The following is a 24,202-nucleotide window of genomic DNA, read 5'->3' on the forward strand; positions in this document are numbered from 1 at the left end:
GTGTATATATTCAGACATTTTTTAAATAATCAAGCATAACAGCAATCTGTTCGGCCTGTGCAGTTTCATTGGACAATTACTGTTGAGCTCACAAACCTGAAGAAAAGAACAAATAAACAATGTGACAAAGCAGACGTAAAAATGACCACGAAGGGAAACCGAGGATTGTTAGCAAGAATTAGAAGTGATGTTAAAAACATGCCAAATTGCTATGAAATTAAAGGAATTAAAAACAAAAAAACATGAGAGACTCTAACTTAAAACATCTATTTACCAAAGCCAAAAAAGAACACATAAAACCACCACAAATAAAACTTTTACAAAGAGATGGGCAGGAACAATAAATCAAGAAAAACAACTTAACTGAGACAACTGAACATCAATAAAACCAACAAATTACATGTAGTATTCTTTAAAAGACACTTGATATGAATAACTAAAACAAGACATCAACGTATGCTGAAGACTGTATTCTCTTTTCAAACAACATGAAACAGAAATTTTTGTGAAATCAATGCAACAACAAGGAATCTAATGCAGTACAATGTTGCAGGACAGAAAAATGAAATTGACACAATTACAAAATTATTCAGCAATAATGAGCTAATTGCTAAAAGAAAATAAAGTTGCTGGTTGTTTTCCATTTACAGAACCAGAAATATAGAAAGCAGGTCATGTTTCCTGAAATATAGACAAATAAAATTAGAAGATTTAGATTTGGGACTTTTTTATGATTATATTTTCCCATAATTCACGAAAGAGGGAAGTTACAAAGAAGAAAAACATATTTAGACACAAGTCAAAACAGTTTGTCTATGGGTTAGAAATCAAAACAAAAATGAACAAAAAAGTTTAAAGAATTTCTGAATGGTCCTGAGCAGACAATTTTCTCAAGTCGCAAAGTGACGAAGTAAACACAAACAAACCAGAACAGCCTAAAAAGTAAACAGACGTAAAAATTAAGCAACATTTACAAAGCAAAATCACTATAAAGAAATGCAAAATGCATTTCTTTATAACCAAACAAGCTAAGGTGTAGCTACCTGTTTGTAGCAGTGATGCTAGGAAAAAACTTATTAGCTGTAGTGCTGCAACATGTGGGTAGTAGCGAACTCTAAATCCCAACGTCTTATCTATTTACTTACAAGCTAGCATTAGGACTGCACCACAGCTAGCAGCTATAGGAAGTCAGAAGAGGTAAAACGCTATTGGGTGACTGATTCAGGTAAAAAAAACAAAAAAACATAGGAAGTTCTAAATAAAAATAATACCGCTGAAATAGCTTTTATTTTTTATTTACTTTTTCATATCAGTATCTTCCATCTTTAAGTTAGCATTAGGAGCACTACACAGCTAATTGTTATAGAAACAAAGTGGCTGTTTAAAACTAAAATGAACTGTTGCTTTAAAACACAATCCATTTATTGAAATTTGCATTATGGCAAACATTTTGAAAAATAATTAATACATTGTAGTTTGTTTTCTGGTTTTTTTATGTGGTCTTTTCCACATATATTCTAATTATAATTTAAAAAAATATGTGTGTGGTTTAATTATTAACCTTCAAAGATTTAAATCAATAAAATTGTCTTAAATGCGTGTTTGTGGTGGTTTGGAAGCAAAAATGTTTTGTCCTACAGTTTGAAGCTTCTCAAATCCTCCACTGTCCCAGATTGGAGACCTAAAATTACACGGTGACACTTGCACTGCATCTTATGAAACATGTAATGGGATTCTCATGGTCCTTTTGTCGCGAGGGCAGAACGGTAGTCAGTGTCGCGGATCTCATGTTTCACTGGAGGGGCCTCCTTCTTCTTGAATGGGGCCGAGTTAGGTGGAGGAGGGTGGAGGAGGGTGAAGGAGGGCAGCGAGGAGCCTCGAGGAATCAAAGATCTCCTTTTTGTCCTCTCGTTCGGGACCCCGACACATGGGGTCAGCGCGGGCCGCATGCTTTCTTAGCGTAGGCTGGCTCGGACGTCAATGAGAGAGAGAAAGAGAGAGGAGGCGCGCGAGCGAGCGTTAATTAGAAAAACCTGGTGAGGCAATTAAGCGAGAGGAGAGAAGTCGCGCGGAGCTGGGGCGCACACGGTGAGTATTTGGCACCAACAAACTGTTTCGTTTCCTCCACTGTTCAAGTTAAAGCTCGCTGTGGCGTTTTAAGGTGTAGAAAGTTTACTTTTCACAGTTTGGGTAGTTTTTAGTGGAACCGTATCACGTTTTTAGGGGTTTTATTTTTTTTTCTCTCGTGGCGAGTTCTGGGGCTGCGCGTGTCATAGAGCGGTGAGTGTTTTCCAGTCTCAATGGAAAAAACTTACTGAATATTTTTCTTGGGTGACTGCGTATCTAATTGGGGTGTATAATTACAAAAAAAACAGCAATATCTCTAACTAGTGCCTTAAGCTAGTCTGGTACTTATGACTTTCCTTTTTAAGACAGCGATTTTTTTTCTTTCTCCCACTAAAGCTTGGCAGCACTTTGTTTTCCTCATGGAATGCCACAATTTCCAAAACATCCAAGTCTGACTCAGCAAAGCGTGTTCATGCTTCTTGGAAGTTTTCTTTTTTTTCTCTTTTGTACTTTTCAACTATTTTTCATCGTGGCGTCTTTAAAACAGAGCAGTCACGAAGATCTTAAAAAGCTGCCTTTAGGATGAGTTTTGTGGATTTAAACCTTATGGCTCACGCCACAGGGGGAAGTCATGATGGCCATAGATTCCTGGGTTGCTGCTCAGACTGCATGAAATGGATTTCAAGTGTCCTCTCTCTGCTCTGTGAACCCTAAGAATTCAAGCTTTCTGGTTTTGGTTAAGCAGGAATGTTAACTCGCCTTTTGCTTTGTCCAGATCTTTTGCCCAAATTTCTCCAGTCTACCCCCACCCTTCTTACATACCCACAATATCCTGGAGCAGAGAGACTCCTGAAGCAGAAAAGCCATTAAATCACTGCCTACACTGGCAAATGAGCCACTCTGAGAAGTTTTGTTTGTGCTGGTGGGAGGTGGCAGCGTTTGCATTTACTCTAGACTTTTAGTCCTGTACATTGGTGGATGGTGAGCTGTTGGGACTTCTGGAGGTAAGGGGCTTTTTGCTCTTTTGGAGAGTAAACATTAAGTTTGAAACTTCTAAACGGACAAATATTTTTATACATACAAACATTCTTCAGATGCAAGATGAAATATCTAAAAAGAAAATGAATGCATCCTTATCTTCCAGCTTGCATCAAACTCAGACGGTTGAGTTCAAGTACTCCTAAATGCTCCTAATGTTTTGCTTGACGGAACCAAGGTGAAAACTTCTGTTTAATAAGGGTCATCGGCGTTGCTGAGATCCTCTGAAATCAACTTAAGTCTGAATATATTCATGGCCATAGTGTTGGACTTCTTGGACTGTTTTGAAGAGGTCGAGTAAACCTAGATTTTTGAAGGTTTTGTGAGATATCTAAACTCAAATCATTTGTTCCCCTATAAACCGCTGCCTTTGGCATGTCTTTTATTGTTTTATTGGAGGTGATTTGTGAGAAAGGTCACTGAGCCCCTGTCCTGTTGGAAGCTTCTGTTCTTTGGAAGTCTTGATGTGAGATTTCACCAACCATTAGCTTGTTCTTTTGGCATATTCTCCTCTAAATCAGACAACTACTTGTCTGTGTAATCTACATCTCCAACTTTCTTTTTTTAGGTTCAGTAAGTTGAAATTCTTCAGATTCTCTTGAGTCTTTTGCATGACAGAAATAAAGTGGAAGCCTCTTGGCACTCATTTGTCACCTTTTAGCTCTTGCATTTGGCATGCTTTCCCATTTTAATTGTATGTGTCAATAGTGGTGAAAGGCTTTGGGGCTGTTCAAAACCTTTAAAAAACAGAAAATATGCTTTTGGTCGACATATTCTCCAAATAAAAATAGGCTTAATATCTGAGGTGTTTTTTCTTAAATGGAGGTTTAAAGAGAGGAGCTGGTTTGGTTTCTGCCAGAAAGGCTTTTAAATTTCATCCCTTACTAGAGCTGTGCGTAACCAGCCATTCACAGTGAGTCAGATCAGGTCATTTGAGGCTAAATGCATGAACCACATGATTTTTTTTTTTTATTTTTATTTATTTATTTTTTTTACATTTTTAGGACAAGACAGCTACATATGAAGGATATAATCATAGTCAGGGGAGCAAAGCAGATGGTACTGTGCAGCTGTGCTTGTTTCTGTCTCCAAATTTTCTTTCAAGGTCATCAAGGTGCTGTTTGGTCAAACATCTTTGCACGTTCCCACAAGCAAGAACTGGCATTTACCGGGGCTTGTTTGAGTTAATGACACGATGTCTCTGCAAGTAGGAGGCTTGTAGGTCTGGGTTTCAAAAACCATAATTTCCACAGACTGTTTTCATTGCTTTAGTCTCCTGGAAGCTCCAGATTTTTCCAGCTGGCACCTCAGGTTCAGGCAAGTCGGTTTGGTCAATTCGTCATCTGAAGGTGGGAGTTTGTTTCAGGGTGAACTTGACGAATGAAGCCAGTGTAGCTTGGCTTTTTTTTGTAGTGACTCATTGAAACATGGATGTTTTTTTTTTTCCCTTCTTCTGAAAGGAAATCTTCACCCATGTTGGTGCCATTCATCTTGCATGGGAAAAGACTTTCAATGAACATTGTACAAACTTTCAAAGTTTACTTTGAGAAGTTGTCTTCCACTAATCATGAATCACTCTTTCTGTAAAGTGAAGTATGAAAGTCCAAGCTCTGTTGTGTTGTAGATCCTGGCCATGTTTAGGGTAATTTAATGACATCATTACAGGGCTGTGAGGTGGTAAATAAATTCCTGAGTGTGTTCATTGCTTCAGTACAATAATTCTTGCCGTCCAAAGCCACAGCAGGTCTCCTGGCTGCAGTTTACTGGTGGGCTCTTGGATTTCTTTTGGGATTAAGCTTTGTATGCCAGTTAGTAGTGAGACTGTGGGTTTACTAAACTGCTACCAGAAGTTTTTATGTCCTAACCAACAAGATTGATATGTTTAGTTTTATAGAACTTTGAGGAAAACAAAGCACTTGGCTTAATCTCTTATCGGTCATCGTTGTTCACTCCGTATACATTTCTCTTAAAAAAAAAAAGCGTACAGACGTGTAAAGCTCAAAGTTTGATGTTGTTTGGGGTATTTTATAACCCCAATTAAGGGTGTCTGAGTAATGGCATTGCTTATAAATCTAGCTGAGTAATGGTTGGGAACAAATTCTTTGCTCTGTTATTCATGTGGTCTATAAAGTGTTAGAAAATGGGGAGGGAAAACAACAATTTGTTTCCAAGTACTTCTGTTGTCCAACAAGACGATTAAAACCCCCAAATATTCAGATTTAAGTTTTATAGGCTGGCAAAACAAAGCCAGAATTCTCAGTTAAGGATCTTAAAAAAATGTGTAGAGACAAATGGATTTTATTAGAATAATTTTCCAAGGCGTAATTTAGAAAAGCAACTTAAAACCAAAGAACTTGGTGAAAATAACTCTCTCTCATAAACTTCAGGGGTTTCTCAAACTGAAAGCTATCTGGAAACCTTCTGACGCCAAGTTTTAGAATCTAACAATCCAAGAATAAATCTATGGTGACTAGAATCAAAAGAACAAGGTGTTTTTTTTCTTCAAAAAGAAAAAGACTAATATAACGTATCAAAGCTATGTATACATTTCTAATTATAGGTTTAGTTTTGGAGTCTGGTCAGAATTTGAAATTGAGACTAAATTTATTTATCAACTGCAATTGGTCACTTACAATTGAACCCCTTTTGATTTCAAGTAACTGGTGTCATAGGACATGTGTAATGCTCAAAACCCCAATACTAATTAGCAGAATTTTTTTTTTTTTTTTGAGAATTAAATATTGGATGGCTTTAAACTTTGAAAACAATATTCCTTTTCTTTGCACAATTCATACTTTAGTCTTAGCTCTTTTTCAAAATCTAAGTGGTGAAATTTTGGTAGAGAATGCATGGGTGGGATGAGGAGTTAATTATGTAACTGAAAGGTTGTCATAGTCTTATTTACTCAAACTTCAATTATCAAATTGTACAAACTGCAGACTTGTATAACTCTGGTCACCATTCTATTCTTTAACCAGAAAGTTAAAGAAACAACACTTTCAAGCTGAACTCCAAATTATATTAATTGGGTTGAGAGGTCAGGGCTATAAGCTGGTCATCAGGTTCTCTGTTGGAACCCTGTTCAGTGGGAATGGGTATTGTCCTCTTGGAGGACAGAATTCAGTCCCTAAGATATTAGATTGTCATGTTGGGGAAATCTTGATCTTGCTTCAGTGAATTCCTTGAATGATGAGCCTAGTGGTGTTTCCCACTGAAGGGGATGCTCCAGATCATCATCCAGCCTACCAGCAAAAGTGGCAAGTTTTTCATGGCTGGAAACCACAAGTGTTTAGCTCCAACTATGGTGCAATTGTAGTAGAAGTAAACAGTGGTTCCAATGGTCTGAAATTTATTTTTCAATAGCCGTTACAAATAGTCTACAATAACACAATTTTCCTCTTATTTCAGTTCATAGATACGTGATCCTAATGTGAAATTGGGTACTGGCAACAAATTCGCTGAAGTGGTAGCTCTACATACTGGGCTAAAGGATACTTGAGTCTTGTGGTCAGTTTCTCTACACCAGGCTGCTTTCATTAACACTACTAAACTGCTTTATTAAACTACTGGTGTCAGTGGTCTTATTTCCTTTGTGCTCAACAAATCTGGGACATGAAGGTTGGCTGCTTAACTCTGTCTTGGAATTCCCAGTTTTATTTGAATGTGAGCATGCTTTTTACTTTGCGAGAGCCTCTGTATGAGTTCCCCTCACTTTTTTGCGTGAAAGTATATCAGGTCAATGAACATCTGTTGGACATGTTAAATCTTGAGGTCTTGATACAAAAGGGTTGATATTTCAGAAGGAACAATAGGTATTAAATGCAGAAAACATTTTGCATCAGCTCTAAATAGGGTCATTCTCTGTTCTCTTGTAATGTTATACACCTAGAGAAGGAAGCAGAACCTGCACAAAGCATGCTAAGCATAGTTTGTTTTGTTGTTAAAGACCGTAATATTCACATTAAAGCATTGTTTCTCCCTCAGATCTGACTTAGTGCTTTGGTTTCCTCGGCACCATGAGTTGGAGCTTCCTGACACGTCTGCTGGATGAAATCTCCAACCACTCCACCTTTGTGGGGAAGATCTGGCTGACTGTACTGATCATTTTCCGCATCGTGCTTACAGCCGTTGGTGGCGAAACCATCTACTATGATGAACAGAGCAAATTTGTTTGCAACACCCAACAGCCTGGATGTGAGAATGTGTGCTATGACGCCTTTGCGCCGCTCTCACATGTCAGATTCTGGATCTTTCAGGTAGCCTGTCCAATATAAAGGAGTTTACTCGCTGCTCCTCCCGCCCCTGACCTGTGCCTTTTCTTTCAGGTGATAATGATCACCACACCCACAATCATGTACCTTGGCTTCGCCATGCACAAAATTGCTCGCATGGATGACGCGGAGTACCGTCCCATTCGGAACAAGAAGAAGAGGATGCCTATAGTCAGCCGCGGAGCGGTGCGGGACTATGAAGAAGCAGAGGACAATGGAGAGGAGGATCCGATGATTGCTGAGGAGATTGAACCGGACAAGCCAGAAAAAAAAGAAAAAGGCAAGTCAAGAATGCATTTAAGGAGACTGAATACCTTCTTGATGGGAGGGAATGTTCTGGGTAAATGGTTTGGCTGGTATAGGCGCCTTGCAATCCAAATGTTATGGGTTCAATTTTGATTTCCTCTTGCCAGAGGTGTCAATGTGTTCCTGGGCAACATCTTTGCAAATGTTTGAAGATGGATCCGGTGTAAAATGCTTGGCGTTAACTAGAAAAGCATCAAATAAATTCAGTCTATTTATCATTTCTCTACTTTTTTCCTGTCGCTGTGCAGAAACGAAGCATGATGGTCGACGACAAATTCTGCGTGATGGACTTATGAAAGTCTACGTATGCCAGCTGCTGTGGCGTTCTGCCTTTGAGATTGCATTCCTCTTTGGCCAGTACTTCCTCTATGGCTTTGAGGTGATCCCCTCCTACATCTGCACCCGCTCCCCATGTCCACACACGGTGGACTGCTTCGTGTCCCGACCTACTGAGAAAACCATTTTCCTCCTGGTGATGTACGTCGTGTCCTTCCTCTGCCTTTTCCTCACTGTCCTGGAAATCCTCCATTTGGGCGTTGGTGGCATACGTGACACGTTCCGCAGGCGTGCCATTCTTAATTCCCGGCGCACTCCACGTCCGCCTTCGTCCCGTTCCTTACCCACGGCCCCACCAGGATACCACGCCACCATGAAGAAAGAGAAGCTAAAAGGAGAGCTGAGGGACTTGCCAATGGGTGACTCGGGCAGAGAGAGCTTTGGAGACGAGGGTCCATCATCCAGGGAACTGGAGCGGCTGAGGAGGCATCTGAAGATGGCGCAGCAGCATCTGGATCTTGCATACCAGGCAGATGAAGGAAGCCCCTCACGCAGCAGCAGCCCGGAGGTGAATACAGCTGTACAGACAGCTGCTGAGCAGAACCGTCTGAACTTCGCACAAGAAAAGCAAGGAGAGTCGAGCGAGAAAGGTAATGATCACATGTTGAGCTGGACGAGTTGGACCAAGATCAGTTCTAAGACTGAGCACAATTGGCAAATATATCAGAGTAATTGGAAGACATTTTTATGTGCATAATTTATATTGATGGAGTGAACACTGATTCAGAGGAGGTAGCTTAGAACAGCTAATTCTGAGTCCAGATTTGATGAAACTTAGTTGCTGACTGTTTCTGTTTTTGTTCCTTCTCCCAGGAATACATGCCTGAGCGTGCTTCCTGCCTCAGATGTCTTGTCCTCCCATTCCTACTGGCCTTAAATGTTGGAACGGGAGGGAAGCACACATGAGAAAAGCAGTCGTACCACTGAGGGAGACCTAAGTGTGCGTTTGTATGTGAATGTGTTTGTGTGGATGAAAGATTTGTGCCTTTCAGTATTGGTGGTCAGTGCAAAGCAAAGGAACTGCTGACAGAATCTGCGTGATGGTAAACTTGAAAGCCTGCCACATGTGGAGTTTTTCTGCTTGCCAAACCTAGACTGTGCCTTCAGTTAAGCCCTGATCTTTACACATATCCTGTTTATTTGTAGCCATGCAATAATCCTCATCCAGCTAAGACCTTAAAGCTCCAAACTCCTCTGGCTGAGCCAATACTTTGTGCTTTTTTTTTCTCTCGTTAACTGCCACTGAATGTTGAGGCTTGTTGTTCTTGGATTCCTAAACGGCACAGCCTCAGGCTATGTCAATTGCAATCTGCAGTATATTTTTTTCCTTTTTGCAAGATTTTCTTAACCCATCCTGGCCAAGTCAACAGAACTGGTACATAGATGTGTTTGAAAGTCCAGTTGGCCAAAATGTATACCTGGGCAATGCTTGAATCCTTAATTAATGGGAAATGTCTTTCATCTAAAATTTCATTTTAACAGCTTTCAGCTTAACTAGTAGAATGTAGAAGAGTTACTCCAGTGTGTTCAGAGAAGATGGACGTTTTCCTTTAAAGCTGCCTAACGGTCATCCTGATGAGGAAACCGCTCTGAACGGACTGGAGCCATTGTTAAATGTTCAGTTCAATAGATTTCTGATCTGTAGCTTTAAGACTTCAAACCTTTCCATAGCTTCATAGTTACCTTTACAATCCTCGGCTGCAGACTGATCGTTCCTGTATGATATCACTTCTCGTTGCAAGAGACAACATTCCAGTTTTGAATATGGTACTCCTTCAATGATTTATGCTTTGACTTTTTTCCTATTGCAAGTTTTGTAGATTTTTTTTTTTTTGTTGTAACTGTAGAGATTATTTTGTCAGAGTAAATAAATATATTTGAGTCAATTCTCTGGTCCCATATGTCTGTTTCTCTCTGGATAAAAGTCCAAATGAGTAAGTGGATCAGTTCACTTGTGTTAAGTAGTTAAGTGAACTTTGGCTGACAATTTTTTTTTTGACTTTTAATTTGAAATGAAGCAAACTATAACCTACAGTGACATCTAGTGGGCATATGGGAGGAAAGCAACACCATTTACTTCTATTTGAATCAGGTAGTCAATATCCACAACCAAACTTGAGTAGAAATCACCGATTTGAAAATGACATGTCATAAGCTATAAATGTGCCTGACAAATTTACTGTCCATTGGGAAAAAAGCAAATGTTATCCCTTTAAAATTTAAACATTTGTAACCTGTGACTATACCGTTTCATTTTCAGAGATTTCTGTTGGGCTATGTCTCAACTCCTCTTCCTGAGGAGAAAGGAAGCAGAAACAAATGCAGACTGGATCACTGTGCTGTGACTCTGTCTAAAAGCCTTTTGATATTACATTTTTATATATAGAATTGATATTCATGTTGGAATAGTATAGTCTTAAGAAGGTTAAGTTAAAATTTAACTTTAAAAGTTCATGCTACAATTTGGTCTTTTTGAAGAGAACAATCTAAATTGTTCTTCCTTGTGGTCAAAACACTAATTAGGATGCAGTTATGAAGTTTGCAACACACACTTGCCTTACCTGCTGTACTGTATGAAACTTCATCCATTTGTTTTATAAATTTGATTTTTAAAAATTGAGATCAGAATGACTTGGAAAAAGTTTTTGTTTGACCAGGTGTTTTATCCTCATCGATCCATTTGGACTGTCCATATAGTCCGTCCAAATGGACGGACTATATGGACATTTAATGTTAATGTCCATTTAACATTAAAGTTTTGACAAAATTGACAACTTTAAATGGCTGCAACTCTGTTTTAACATCCAGTCTTTAATGAGGTTCTACTCAAAGCTAATTCTCAGATGAATCCTCTGCTATACTTAAGTATTGTTATATAAGTAAAACTGCAGGTTATCTTGCAAGATGTAATTTAAGTGTAACCAGGTAGCTGTGTGAAGATTTTATGCATAGGTCCCTCTTTAAATGAGATCTGGATCTCAAATTAGTTTTACCTGCTTAACACAGGAAATAAAACGGTTTACTAAATCAATAACCCCGATTTTTTTTTTAATGGACCATATATGTTGGATGCAACATTGAGAAAAAACTAAACATTGCATAAGCATTTTTTTTATTACTCAACACCCATAAAAACTGAGAAACCTAAATATTTTGTTTATAAAGTATTTTAATATCTTGTTCTGTTCAACGACTTTCCCCTTATAAAGTGACCGGCCAGACAAACCCCCATTCAGCCTCTCCTTCCCTCATGTTCAGAAACAGGTACACTCCTCAGGCATGATGTTGGGCAGGGTCTCGTATTTGAACGAGTATCCGCCGTCAGACGTAGTGGTGATCCTTAGGGACCTCATAGTCCCCGGAACCGGAGCGCAGCATTGCGCCATGCCCAGCAGGGCGGCCGTCCGGCCCTGGGCCGAGCAGTTCCCGCGGCAGTAGAAGAAGGTGAGTACCTTGGGGTGAACGATCCAGCTGTCCCAGCCCAGCTCCTGGAAGTTAATCTCCACCTGCTCCCTGCGGCAATCCCCGAGCTGGAGCCTTTCATAGGAGGGCCGCTGGAGGAGGCGGAGGGCAGCGGGGGACCAGGGGATGTTGACGGGGGCCGCTCTGGGGGAACGGACAGGCACTCTGGGCTGAACGTGGAGGTGGAGAAAAGGCGTTTTATCTGGGTTCATCAGGCTGTGCTGATCTGAGCTCTGGAGCTGAAGCAGAAAGGGGCCCTCTACCACAGGGGCCAGTACGCTCTCGTCCAGGTCATAGGTGGTCCAGCCGTCGGGGCTGAGCGCTGCGGGAGCCCGGGCCGCCTGGAGTCGCCGCTGCGCCGAGGTGAGCATGAACAGCGGCGAGGCGTTCACTGTTGGGCCGGCGTAGAACCAGAAGTGAGCAGACGATACTACGGTGTCCTGGAAGGGAATGGACGGCTGGAAGCGATACGACGGTGTACTGCTGCAGTTTCCTCTCCCTTCTGCATCAGCCAGGATCCAGGAGGCATCTGTTGGAGGAACGGAGGGAAGAAATGAAATAAATATCTGGCTTTTACTGACATCTGGTGGCCTGGGGTGGCATAAAAGGTCTAAATACAAATCAGGCCTGTCTGAAAGGTTAATTCTGTCTACAAACATGGGAATATATCTGCTTTTCTGCTGAGACTTGATAGAAATGAACATAAAGTCACTGGATACATGCAGCTGGCTGCCCACATGAACAAGCTCAAAGCCTTCTGGAAAAAGGAAAAACGGATCACTAAACACCAAATGATATGAATTTATACCCAATGTTTATATCTGATGAAGCACAACCATGACATCACAGAAAATCTGTGAAGTTAGCTGATATATGTATTGATGGGGGTGACTGGCTGTGTGGGTAGAGTAGTTGTCTCGTGATCACAAGGTTGTATGTTCAATTCCAGCTTCCTCCTGCCACATGTCAATGTGCTCTTGGGCAAGGCACTTAACCCCAAATTGCCTACCTATTGGTGTATAAATTTGGAAAAGCTCTATATAAGTTCAGTCCATTTAACATTATTTTCTTCTGCATCTTAAAACTTCTAGTGTTTAATTCTATACTCAACATTTGTGCTGGTAAATTCATTCTAATAGAACATAAAGAATTATCACCTGGACTTGGAAACAGAATCACTTCGGATCTGTCTTGACCCGGGCTGGGTTGCTGACTGACCCGGACCGCTCTGCTAGTCCTCGGAACCCTCGCCTGCCACTGCCTTGCCTCTGGCTTTGCTCCTTCCCGATTTGCTCTCTGTGCAGCAAGTACTGGAGGCTCCAACAGGCCCAGACCTTCCAGAACCCGCTCTCTGAACCAGGACACCACCACCCCTCTGGGCAGCTTCTCCGTGCTACAGACCTGGAGCAAACCTTGGATCCAAAGAGTCCCCAGAATGAGGACAGACCAGGAGACCATGTTGAATATGTAAGACCGTCTCTGTTCACACGCTGTTGTTTGGGCTCCGCTGCTATCTGTCTGCAGGCAGGAGCTTTCTTTCGCTAAACAATAGCAAAGAGTGGCCTTGAGCATTGAGAGGTTACACTATATTTGCTTTTCAGCTGAGTTACTTTTTTAGATGCCTTCATCATCCTTTTACTGTATATTAGTAAGATTATTGGTTTAAGCTTTTTAAAAGGTTAAAAAAAGAGATCCTATATAGGTATTGTACAAAGGTTTTTCATTTTATTATCAGCTTTTGAAATTCAGATTTCTTGCAATCTAGTTCAGGAAACAATCTGCTGATGGAACATATTTTGTTTTTGAACGTGGAATTATTATTTTAACATAATTTGCATACGAATTACAAAAACTATCTGAGACAAAGTTCAAATATATGGAAATACTGGAAATAAGAGCTGTGAGTAAAAATGCCTTTTGATGTGAGAATTACCTATGTTGCTGAACCGCGACCTTTGTGGTCATATTTGACCATATTCTTCTTTGACCTTTCACACAAATCAGAAAATAATACTATATATATAGACCAAAGACTACCTGGTAAAGTGACATGGTTTTGTTTTATATTCTACATTTACTTAATTTTGTGAGAGGGTTTTTGTTTGTTTTTTTACTTGGTGACGTTTCAACCAAGCACAAACTGTCATTGGAGGTTGGGAACCAAATGAAGGTAATGTACATTTGAAGTTTTGAAATAAGTTATATTACATATTGACACCCGCAACCTACTTTGTTTTACCTACAAAATTGCGGTAATTTTCTGATAGATTTTAAACCTTATTTTAAATGTTTTGCAGAAAGGACTGATAAATGTGAGCAGCATACCTGTGGAACCTTTGTGGACGAGTATAATGCCAGACTGCAATAGGTGATGTATTCCGCCCATCATATCCACACTCAACTGGATGACAAACGTTCCAGGCTGTGTTTATACTACTGCACCTTTTCTGTATTTTTACAGGTTAGTGGTCAACCAAACACTCAAAAATGTTCCTTCAAAATGTAGTTAAACTGTGCGAATGCTAGAAAAAAAATCATAATATGATTTAGAAACAGTTTTTTTTTTTTTTTAACGTTTTAAAGAGTCTGTTTCACTCCACTCTCGGCAGCGTAGTGCACGCTCGTGAGTCCGCCGGTAGAGGTGGGTCATTTGCATTGTCTTGAAGGCAGGTCGCCAGGTTAAACTGTGGAACAGATTGGTTTCCCCCACACTTGCAGAAGTTTGTGAAGCTATGTTATGTGTTTTATTCAGTGTGATAAATAATTGCAAATGAATAAGTGTTAAGGAAAAGTATTTTTCCAAAGCATGTTAATTTGTCTAAGGTTAATTATTTAAATTAAGGTCTGCAGATTATTTCGTTTATTCCCAGAGTGAAAGTAAAACCCAGATTTAAAAGTCCTTAAACATTACAATTTAGTAAATTGTTTATATTGAGTACAGTCTGAGTCTACTGTAGTTTACGCTTTGTCAGCATTGTAGCCTAATGTCTTATATATTCAGTGTTTGATATTGGAAAGAATGTGGTACAAGATACAAATGTGGATGTTATTAATAGGTTTATTTGAAGACACTGGAATGCCTGGACATTTTAAAGCACTCATGTTTCAGTTATAAGAGACTAAAGTATAGGAATTGGAGCTCAGAGAATTGTTTGTATAAAATAAGTTTTTGCGAAATAAAGAGATGCAAACTGGATCACAAATGCTACACATTGACGTCACTGGTGCTGTGCCTTTTCTGTATTTTTAGAGACTTTTTTTACAAAAATTGTTGCAGTGGTACTAATCCTGGAACCCGAAACATAATACTTCATCACACCAACACCCACAACAACCTCTCCCCCCCCACTTGACAACTTCGTAGAAGGACCTGGGGGGCGCCAGAAAGGTGGTTCGCCCAGGGCATCAAATAGGCTAGGACTGGATCTGGGTGGTATGCTAATGGCTAAAATTACAGTAATTTATGGTTAAGGTCCAACAAAACTACATGGGTTTTGCCAAATTAAAAAAAAAATATAGTACTCTAAAAACTACTAGCCCCCATAAAGTCCAAAGACACATCATGTCATTGTGATTTTATTATTGTTATCAATTATTATCAAGTGACTTTGGCTGTGGAAACTGAGCATAGTATAACTAACCAGAGGATATTTATTCTCAAGAATTGTTGCACTGAAAACTATCGGAAATGCAATTTTAACATAATTAAAACATTTCTTTATGTTGAAATTTCATTTTGAACTTCAAGCCAACAATTATTTATTCTGTTTACCCACCAGATGGTGCTATTTGTTCCTGTTCAGAGTGTGCAATATTTCTCACCGTTTACTTTTCTGTAAAGGTTCTTCACTACTGCAATAAATGTGTAATTCTGAATAAAGCTGTGTGTATGTGTGCAAACTAAGTTTTTGTAAATTTTATTATTATTTTTTAGTTATTCACAAAAGTAGTGAGGATATGTTCACATACTTTTAAAGGGTTGAAATCACTTAAACATACAGTTTATACATACAGTTCATACTTTATACAGTTTGGTCTTTCAGACCGAAGTATAAAGTGGGGAAAAGTACCTTTAACACATTTACTGAGAAGTTGATGTTTTGTCTATAGACACTTACCGGTAAGTGTGATTTTTCTTCATTTTAATATCTGATGATGGAAAAATAATCCAACAAGATAACTAATAATAATAGTACAAACACTAAAAAAGTATTGAATATCCATCCATCCATCCATCCATCCATCCATCCATCCATCCATCCATCCATCCATTTTCTTCCGCTTATCCGGGGTCGGGTCGTGGGGGCAGCAGCTTCAGAAGTGAGGACCAGACTATATTGAAATATTGCTTGAAAAATATTTCAAATTACATTATTGAAGTTTGTGGTTAGAATGCAATGAAATGTGAAAAAGTTCCAGCACCTGCTAATAATGGCTGTATCACACATTATTAGGGGCTGTCAACTTGCGTATCAAACTAGAAATGACAAAATTAATGGCAAGGAAGGAAGAAACAATCTTAAGTTAAGTTATATCATTGTCCTACAGGATGAATCCCAAAGTCCTGTCTTTATTCTTAGGTTTTCTTTTTATAGAAACTCCAACTGACCCCCATTGACTGTCTCCGCCTTCCACACACACACAAACCCCACATGTACTGTACACTGCCTGATAGTATTATCTAAAGGGCTTGAAAGTGTGTGTGCGTGAGCGTGTGTGCTTGTGTGTGTGTATGAGTGTGAGAATAGGTCATAAAAGGCAGTCCAAGAAATGTGACCTATATGTGCAGCTGTCGCCCCCAACCTGACAGAGGTTGGTGGGGATGAAGCAGTAACACTGGAGGTAGACGGTTAACATAAGCTTATTTAACTACCTGGAAGCCTAAATATATTAAAAGTGTGGCTTTCAGGAAGCACTTAAAGGTGGAACAACATAAAACAGAAGGCCTGAGCAGACTGACATTTAAGAAAATGATCTCACTCCCTTTCTGGGAGTTCGTCAGCAGGGTTAAAGCTGCTGAAGGGAACCATGGCAGTGGCTGCTAATGCTTCATGATCTAGGATGGACTTACACCTAAAGTCTGGGCTTGCTGAAGGACAAATGGTTTGAGATGAAATATTTGGCTCCATGGATCTTGTTACCCTAACTTGGACTTTGAGGGGATGTCCAAAGGAATTTCTTATAGCCTTTGTAGCAAAACTAAGGTAAGATTACTTTTTGATTACTATATTAGTAGAATGAGCAGAGCAAAGAACTAAAATGGCATTATCTTTTAAACATGTCCCTATGATTTGCTAATAGCTCTTTATATAGTATATTCAGTTGTTTCCCTTGTGTTCTTCATTTTGACACAAACATATGATGGTTAATCTAAGGCTGCAAATAAAATAAATTTACTTCTATCAAGATATGTTTGTTGTAAACTATCACAGCAAAGACTAAATGGGTTTCCAGTTTCCTCTCACCAAACAAGTTTATGCTAAAGGTTAAAAGGTTGAAAATCCACCTGTCAGGAGCTTGGACACCAGTCAGCCAATGTCTATTTGCAGTTTGCTACAGATCCTGTGCTGAAAGCCTGGAGGATGTTTGGAAAATGCAGAATGAAGATTAAATCACAGGTTCAGTGAGATGAGCTTACTGTACAGGGGTTTGTATTCAATTGTAGACCATTTCATAATTTCCTCTTTAGTTTGTGAGTTTACGTTGCTACTGTTGTAAAAGCAAGTTGGCTAACAGTAGCAAGTTGGCTAACAGTCGCAAGTTAGCTACAAGGCAGAAAGCATCCTTTATGTTATGTAAATGTCTAATGTCAAATCGGATAACACAGCCTGCTTGCAGCTACTATTTCTAGCCGCATATTATTAACAGATTAAAACACACCTGGTTAGCTAAAATGTCAACATTAGCTAATCTGCTCACATTAGCATGTTGCCTTACAAGTTCAGTATTATTTAATAACTCAATGTATGAGGCTAAAAGCATCATATATACTAAAGCCAGTGTGAACGATTCATTTGAATTCTCTTTGAAGTCTGTTTCTCGAAATTCTGTGTTAAGAAAAGTAGAAGTTTAAAAAGATGCTGCCAATGTCAGAAGGGCTAACACAAGCTGCTTGCTGCTATTATTTCTAGCTACAGAATAACAAATTTAAAAAATAGGTAACCCTTACTAAAATGTCAACATTATCTAACCTTTTTACATTAGCATGTTGGCTAAAGTAAGTTGGCTTGTATTTAAATACTCCATGTACAAGCTAAAAGCATCTTATATCCAAAAACTAGCAAAAATATCCACATTAGTTATCTAACATTATCATGTTGGCTATCCATAGCAACTTGCTAAGTATTTACATATTACATTTTCAATGCTAATACCATTTTACAACACTAGCAAGTTGGCTAGTTATTCAAACCTTGCTAAAAGTGAGGCTAAAGTCATGTTGCATGCTAAAATTACCTAAAATGTCTATGTTAGCATGCTGGGTAAAATAAATATTTCCTAATGAAATCAGGAAAATAAAAAAAAATTGAGTAACAAAAAATTTATTTGTTAAAAAATTTATTTGTGTTAAAATATAACTGGGTTTCTCTTATTTCTAGGATACTAAGAAAGTTGAGTCAGACAAAAAAAATCTACCAAACACAAACTTCCTTAGTTCACTTATAAGGGATTTTGATTGTCAGCTCACTAATTTAGACTGCTTGAGTAACCAGACTTAGTTGATAAGTAATGTTACTTTATTACACAGTAAAACCTGTGTATGTGTATTTTGGTCATTGCAGCTACCGGTGTGTTGGTCCATGTTGAACACCTATAAAGACAAGCAGATGTCTAAAGCAGTGAAGTCTTTCAGAGGAGATGTTTAATAAATGCAGCTCATTTTGACACCTCTCTCAATAATCAGAGAAGTGGGAAAGTTTGGAAGGAAGTTCCAAGGGGAATCAAAATGGCAGCCCGCTCACAGTCGAGTCCCTGTCCCACCATCCTCTCCAAGAAGGCCAAAACCAAAGGCGCACAAAATCTCCAGAATCAAGAAGGTGAATCTCAAGAAACCTCAGCTCCATTTTTCATCCGCAAGCTCCGTAAGGCTGCAGTGGGAACAGGTTGTGATATCCGTCTCAGGGTGTCAGTGTCAGGACATCCTAAACCTTCTATGACATGGTACCACAACGATGAGCTGATCTCCCCCTCAGAAGCTCAGGATTCAGGAGGACTGTGGATCCGGGACTGCCACACCAACGATGCTGGCATGTACACCTGTGTGGCATCCAATGACCTGGGAGAGGCAAGCTGTAGTGCAGTGTTGGCTGTTATGGACCTAGGTGAAGGTAAACACATTTTATTCTTAAGTAACAAATATTCCATAAAGATCTTTTTTTGAAAATAATCCCAGTTCTTGAAAGCAGACCTGGGTAAAGCAAAAGATAATTTAAGAGTGGATTTTAAGCTTCAACATATGCAAACATTTCCAGTAAATGGTTCTGATTAGATGTTTGTTGTTCCTTCCCTTTACCTGCATAGCTGTAACTCTTTGGCCACTAACTATATTTTTGATTTCTATATACAGCAAATAGATTCCATGATATCTGCCTGATTCTTTCAAACACTTCAAAACTTGGAGTCTGCAGCTGGTTTAGTGTTTCTGTAAATCAACACTTGCTCTTTGGTGGGTACTTTACCGGAAAACTTTAGACATTTCAGGTCAGATTCAATATGCCAATTTTTGCATCAGATGAAAACAAACTCAAGATAGCAGGTTGGTAGTTTAAAATTTCACATGTAAAACATAAACTCAAAGTTTTCAGTGGATTAGAAAATTATTCATGCACCTCCAGGGTGGATGAAGAGCAAAGTCTAATGCTAAGAGTTTGGCAGATTTGCCATTGTGTGCATAATATGCAGTCATGATATCATTTTGGATTGTTAGTCACTTACAGATATTTGCTCATTTGAAAATGAGGAAAAGTCAAGTTCCATGTTTTTTTGGAGGGTTTTTGTCTTAATTTGGTTGTGCCTCTGAAACTGGGTCTTATTTTGATGCTGATCATGCAATGATATTCCTATTTCTGGCAATATTCAAAATTTTAATTAAAACTTCATCGACGACACTGATGTACTTTAGGAACCTATATTTAATGAAGGATAATCTGGTATTTATTTTATAAAGACATACCGTTGACCGCCGCCTATTTATGGTCAAGTTTTTGCAGATTTGTTTGTGGAACATAACTGTAAATTATTTGTATAAATTGTATTTATTCACAGATGCTGCTTGGGGAGCTCAGATACGGAGGTGGAATGCTATTTGACACAGTTGCTTTTTGCAGAGCAGCCAATCCAGAAATGCCATTTATTTTCTTTGCCACTGATTGGCTATACCCTCTTTAGTGGAGATATTATCTTCTATGGTAGTGCCAAGATAGTTTCCACTGTGTGTATTAATGCATACTAAGGTGTCGTTGATGATTGATATTAGCGTTCTTAGAGGGCATCTCAAATATATGTGGATTTTACCTATTTGTCGATGGCTGTGGTTGTTGACCAGAATAAATAATGGGAGTTTACTGTAAATGTTAGAAGCTTTAAATGATCTCAATTAAAAAAATAAATAAATAAATAAATAAGGTCAAATTGTTTCATGATTTGTGGAACATGTTGATAAATCCCAAATATTATTATAATATAAATATTACATAAATTAATATTGCAAAAGCAACTAATGAAAAAAGTCTTAAATTTTTTAAAGATTTCAGTCTGGAAAAGTGACAGTACACAAATAGTTATGAAGAAGGGATGATCTGGAACCTCACTGACTCACAGCCTCTTTGCATCATCATTTAGAGATCTATGTGTTAAACATTGATCTAGTTTCCTATGAGATCATGTTTTTATTGGACACACTGAGGAAGCCATATCATCTGTGGCTCTGCCAGTAAGAGCTGACACACACGGTCCAACTGGTCTACCACTCAACACCTCCACCTCTTTCGCTCTCATTTGACTCATTTGGATTTGGTACTAATAATCACCCCTTACATTCTGTCTTTAGCTGCCATTTTTAAGTACAGTACAGTATTTAGACTCTTTTTTCTTTTGCATTTTGTCAAACAACAACTCCAAAGTATTTTATCGTAGAGACTTCAATAAGAGTCAAAATGTTCAATCACAGATTGACAGACTGTGGCAATCTTTGTCACAGATTGTCAATTAGGTTTATGCCTGGACTTTGACTAGGCCATTTTATGAGATTTTCTTTCAGAAATACTGTATATGATGCACATTCCATCTTCTCATTAACTCAAACCAGCTTCCTTATGCTGAAGAAAATCATCTCCACAGCATGAGCCTGCCACCACCATGTTTATCTATGGATAAAATGCAGCGTTTGCCAATAAAAGTGTGTTTTGCTACATTGTGTTTGTCTGTCAAATGAAATCCTAATTTAATATAACTTAAATCTGAGTTCGATTCTCTCAAAGGCAGTTTATTATATCTGTCCATTTTCATTTGTTGCTCTGAGCATTTTGGACTAAACTCTGTCTTTTAATTTAACAGTTGGGGGACAGCTAAATCAATTTCCAAGAGTTTAGCTGTTTTCCTATCGTTCCAACCCCTGCCTGCCTCGTCTCCTCCCTCTTCTCCTTCTGCCTGTGATTATTTATAGCCTGGTATGTGCAGTGGCAGCTCCCGACGCTTGTGCTGTGGTGATTTGTGTGGCCGCTGCCGTCCCCCGCTTCTCCGATGGCATGGAGGGACATAATTATAGCGCCGTCGCCGTCACACTCCGTCACGATCAGCGTGATGAAAAAGAGACCGTGATGTTTGTTAGTGCATCTGCTGGGCTCGGGTTTGAACGGCCGAGCATCGCTCACCGAGTCAGACCAATCAGAAGCCAGACAACTGTTTGATGAAGTTGCGAGTTGTCTCCAGGGTTTTAATCTTAGGTTACATTTTATCTTACGATTGCTGTTGGAAAAACTGGCCTGTGAGATTTGGGAAGTTTCTGTATTCTTGTTTAAAAATCATGGTTTGAAAAATGAATCCAATCATTCCTAAAAGACCTGCTGACTTAGTTTGAGGATGGATGAGAGCTCATCTGCAGTCTGGAAATGTCTGGGTGCTATTTTTCAGATATTTAGACTTTCTTCTATTGCTCTTAACCTTTCTCTTTCTATCCTGATCTTTATTTTTCACCCTCAAGTCCTTTCTTCATTATTTAATTCCCTTCCTATTTCTTCGTGTCCTTCAATCCTCAAGCCATTCATGCTCTTTCTTCTGTTCTTGTAACTTCCTTGAGTTCTTCTTACTGTCTTCACTTTCATCCTTTCTTCCTTGATTCTCTCCTACTGCCTTCTCTTGCGTCAAAGCAAACTTTGCTTTTGTGAATATGGGAGAATATTGAAAGTAAAAATGAAAAATACTTATACATTACATATTTTTAGAGAATTGCAAGTAAATGTAATTGAAACAATTTGGAATTGACAAAAGAAAGCTGAGAATGGGACTGGGTACATGTGATATTAGTTTACGCTGTCTTAACTACAGCAGTGTTAGAATCCCGACCATGCCTTTGCCTTTTCACTCACCATTGGATTTGAACTTGAGTCTTAAATCTATTTTCTGTCCATTTCAAAATAAGATGTGTGAATTCTTGAAGGGTGCAGAGAGGGCTTGTTTCTGATGTGTACAAGTCGGCAGGTTTCAGTGTGTCAACTTTTTATTTTAGTAGCCATCTCTGACAACAGCCTGAGGGAAGTTCCCGCTCTCCTCACATTTAGCTGTAGATGTTTGAGGGGTTTATTGGCTGTGCAATCCACAGTATCTCAAGGAGATCAAGAACTGTCCTCTAACTGGCATCAGGACTTTTAATTTCTTCATTTTCAGCCAGTCTTTTGTGGATTTACTGGTATCATCTGGTTCACGGTCATGTTGAACGGTCCAGTTCTGCTTCAGCTTTTACTTTCTCGTATGAAACGGAAGATTGATGTGTCACCACACATTCTACTGTGAATCCTCAAGATCACATAGTAATCTCTTTTTGTTAGTCTACTTGATTGGTTGCTGTCCAATCATTTGAGATGTGAAGAATGTGCCACTTGTAATTAAACCATGACTCTTCCAGCTCTATGCTTCACAGTTGGCTTGAGGCTTATGAATATCTAAGCTATATACTGAATTATCACTCATGTATTTCTCAATGTATCAAGACACGTCTTCATAGAACATCTTTTTTTTTGTTTTTTTTTATATTAAAAATCTAGAAAATTAACATGCTCCCCAATAAAACAATTTAATTTTATGAAAACCTTGTTGCTGCAGTAACTCTTTTAGTAGAACAAATATGATCCCAATTATTTTTGGTTAATATAGAAATCTAAGAAAATAGAATATTTTATTTTAGGATTACTCATTTGCTCTGTAAGCAGTCACAGTTAGAAAACAAAATAAGAAAAAGTGGCCCAAACTTTACTCTAATTGTATAGTTTTAATTAACTAGTAATTTTGATCATCAAACAGATGGTGTTCATTTACATTAATTGATTTTTCAGACAGAACTATTGTGAATACTAGTTTTAATTCAACCACTTATCACAGATTTGTTCATGAACTGCTCTAAGGGTTCTGTGGCACTCTTAATTTCTCTCAGCTTTCAGCTAAGGATGACAGCAAATGGTTGGTGGGTCTAATCTGTGTGTGGGTGGGGGTGTGCAGAGGAAGAGTTCAGCTGGAGGGGTTGTACTACGTCTGACCTGAAAAGGACCGCTAACGCTGGCTGTGAGAGATGGGACTTCAGGTGAGGGCAAGAAAGGAAGTCATGGAGGACAGCTTAAAGGAAAAAAGGCCTTGAAGTGATTTTTTAAGGAAGTCACCAATGGACATAATGGTTATATTGGCAAGAAGGAGACAGAAGGTTTTGTCCTGTATGAGAAAAAGATGAGTCATGTTGCGGAAGGAGCTGCTAGATGCACGGAAGTCTTTGAGGATCGCTAGTGAAGGCTTGAGTGGGCCAAGAAACAAGAAACAGAGAGGTGAGTGGGATAGCAGTCAGTTATTACCTCAGCGTTTTGGTTACTGGATACTATTTGAAAATCTATTTACTTGTGAACTTTTGGAGCAATGGAAACAACTTGGAAATTCAGTCTTGATATATTGTCCAAATTTTATTCAGGAAACACTATTTGTAGCTAGCAACAGCAGCACTTGAATGTGAATGTGAGTATTTCCCTTCAATTACAGTTATATGAAATTAAAAGTTTAAAGTTATTAGAATTTTCTTGTCAAAAAACATTTATTTTATGGAATCTCTCTTAGGATGCTAGAAATTATTACCGCTCTTTTTATTTGCTACCAGCCTTGCTTATGCAGACCTTCGATTCTGACACACTGGCATAGAAATGACCAATATATGATTTCACATTCTGCACACATTAAAGCAAAGTGGATTAAAGGCTACAACATGCCTAATAAGATTCTCAGTTGAGGCGAGGCAGCTGAGGCAACATCTGAAGCAAACGGTGTGTTTGTGTTGTGTTCTGGCATCATACAGCCGTCCACAGGAATCCTGGGGGATTGGATCAGGATTAGGTGGTAGCATCAGGTTGCACTGTTGCTGTCAACAGCGGCCTCTGTCATTCTGAGGTTCAAAGCTAGCTTTCACTTTACATTTAGCTGATGCAAAGTCAAATTTCTCTTACGTCATGTTTGATACATTCAACATTTTT

At 38.9% G+C, this 24,202-nt stretch overlaps 3 protein-coding genes across 6 annotated transcripts in view; 2 read left to right on the forward strand and 1 right to left on the reverse strand.

Annotated features, from left to right (window-relative positions):
* Positions 1-1,851: 1,851 nt before the first annotated feature.
* LOC106919867 (gap junction gamma-1 protein-like) lies at positions 1,852-9,904 on the forward strand. Of its 4 annotated transcripts, none has more exons than XM_014990522.2 (5): positions 1,852-2,088; positions 7,090-7,361; positions 7,431-7,656; positions 7,931-8,608; positions 8,832-9,904. In XM_014990522.2, exons 2-5 carry the CDS (start codon positions 7,122-7,124, stop codon positions 8,843-8,845), a joined length of 1,158 nt encoding a protein of 385 aa, XP_014846008.1. In that variant the 5' UTR covers positions 1,852-2,088; positions 7,090-7,121; the 3' UTR covers positions 8,846-9,904. The 4 variants fall into 4 exon arrangements, with proteins under 4 accessions (XP_014846008.1, XP_014846007.1, XP_087871097.1 ...); XM_014990521.2 differs by lacking the exon at positions 1,852-2,088 and adding an exon at positions 2,095-2,280; XM_088014971.1 differs by lacking the exon at positions 1,852-2,088 and adding an exon at positions 2,139-2,161.
* A 1,265-nt stretch (positions 9,905-11,169) lies between these two features.
* On the reverse strand, positions 11,170-12,970 carry inha (inhibin subunit alpha). Its single transcript, XM_014990529.2, has 2 exons — positions 12,638-12,970; positions 11,170-12,009 (listed from the first exon to the last, which is right to left on the reverse strand). Exons 1-2 carry the CDS (start codon positions 12,936-12,938, stop codon positions 11,273-11,275), a joined length of 1,038 nt encoding a protein of 345 aa, XP_014846015.2. The 5' UTR covers positions 12,939-12,970; the 3' UTR covers positions 11,170-11,272.
* A 5,355-nt stretch (positions 12,971-18,325) lies between these two features.
* The window catches only part of spega (striated muscle enriched protein kinase a), a 48,713-nt gene continuing 42,836 nt past the window's right edge, over positions 18,326-24,202 (forward strand). The window contains exon 1 of the mRNA XM_014990523.2: positions 18,326-18,808. Coding sequence (XP_014846009.2) covers positions 18,427-18,808 — 382 coding nt within the window. The 5' untranslated portion in view covers positions 18,326-18,426. The remainder of the gene's footprint in view (positions 18,809-24,202) is intronic.

The sequence above is a fragment of the Poecilia mexicana genome, unplaced genomic scaffold, assembly GCF_051168715.1.
Source record: "Poecilia mexicana isolate PSO_F unplaced genomic scaffold, ASM5116871v1 scaffold_2, whole genome shotgun sequence".
Taxonomy (NCBI): domain Eukaryota; kingdom Metazoa; phylum Chordata; class Actinopteri; order Cyprinodontiformes; family Poeciliidae; genus Poecilia; species Poecilia mexicana.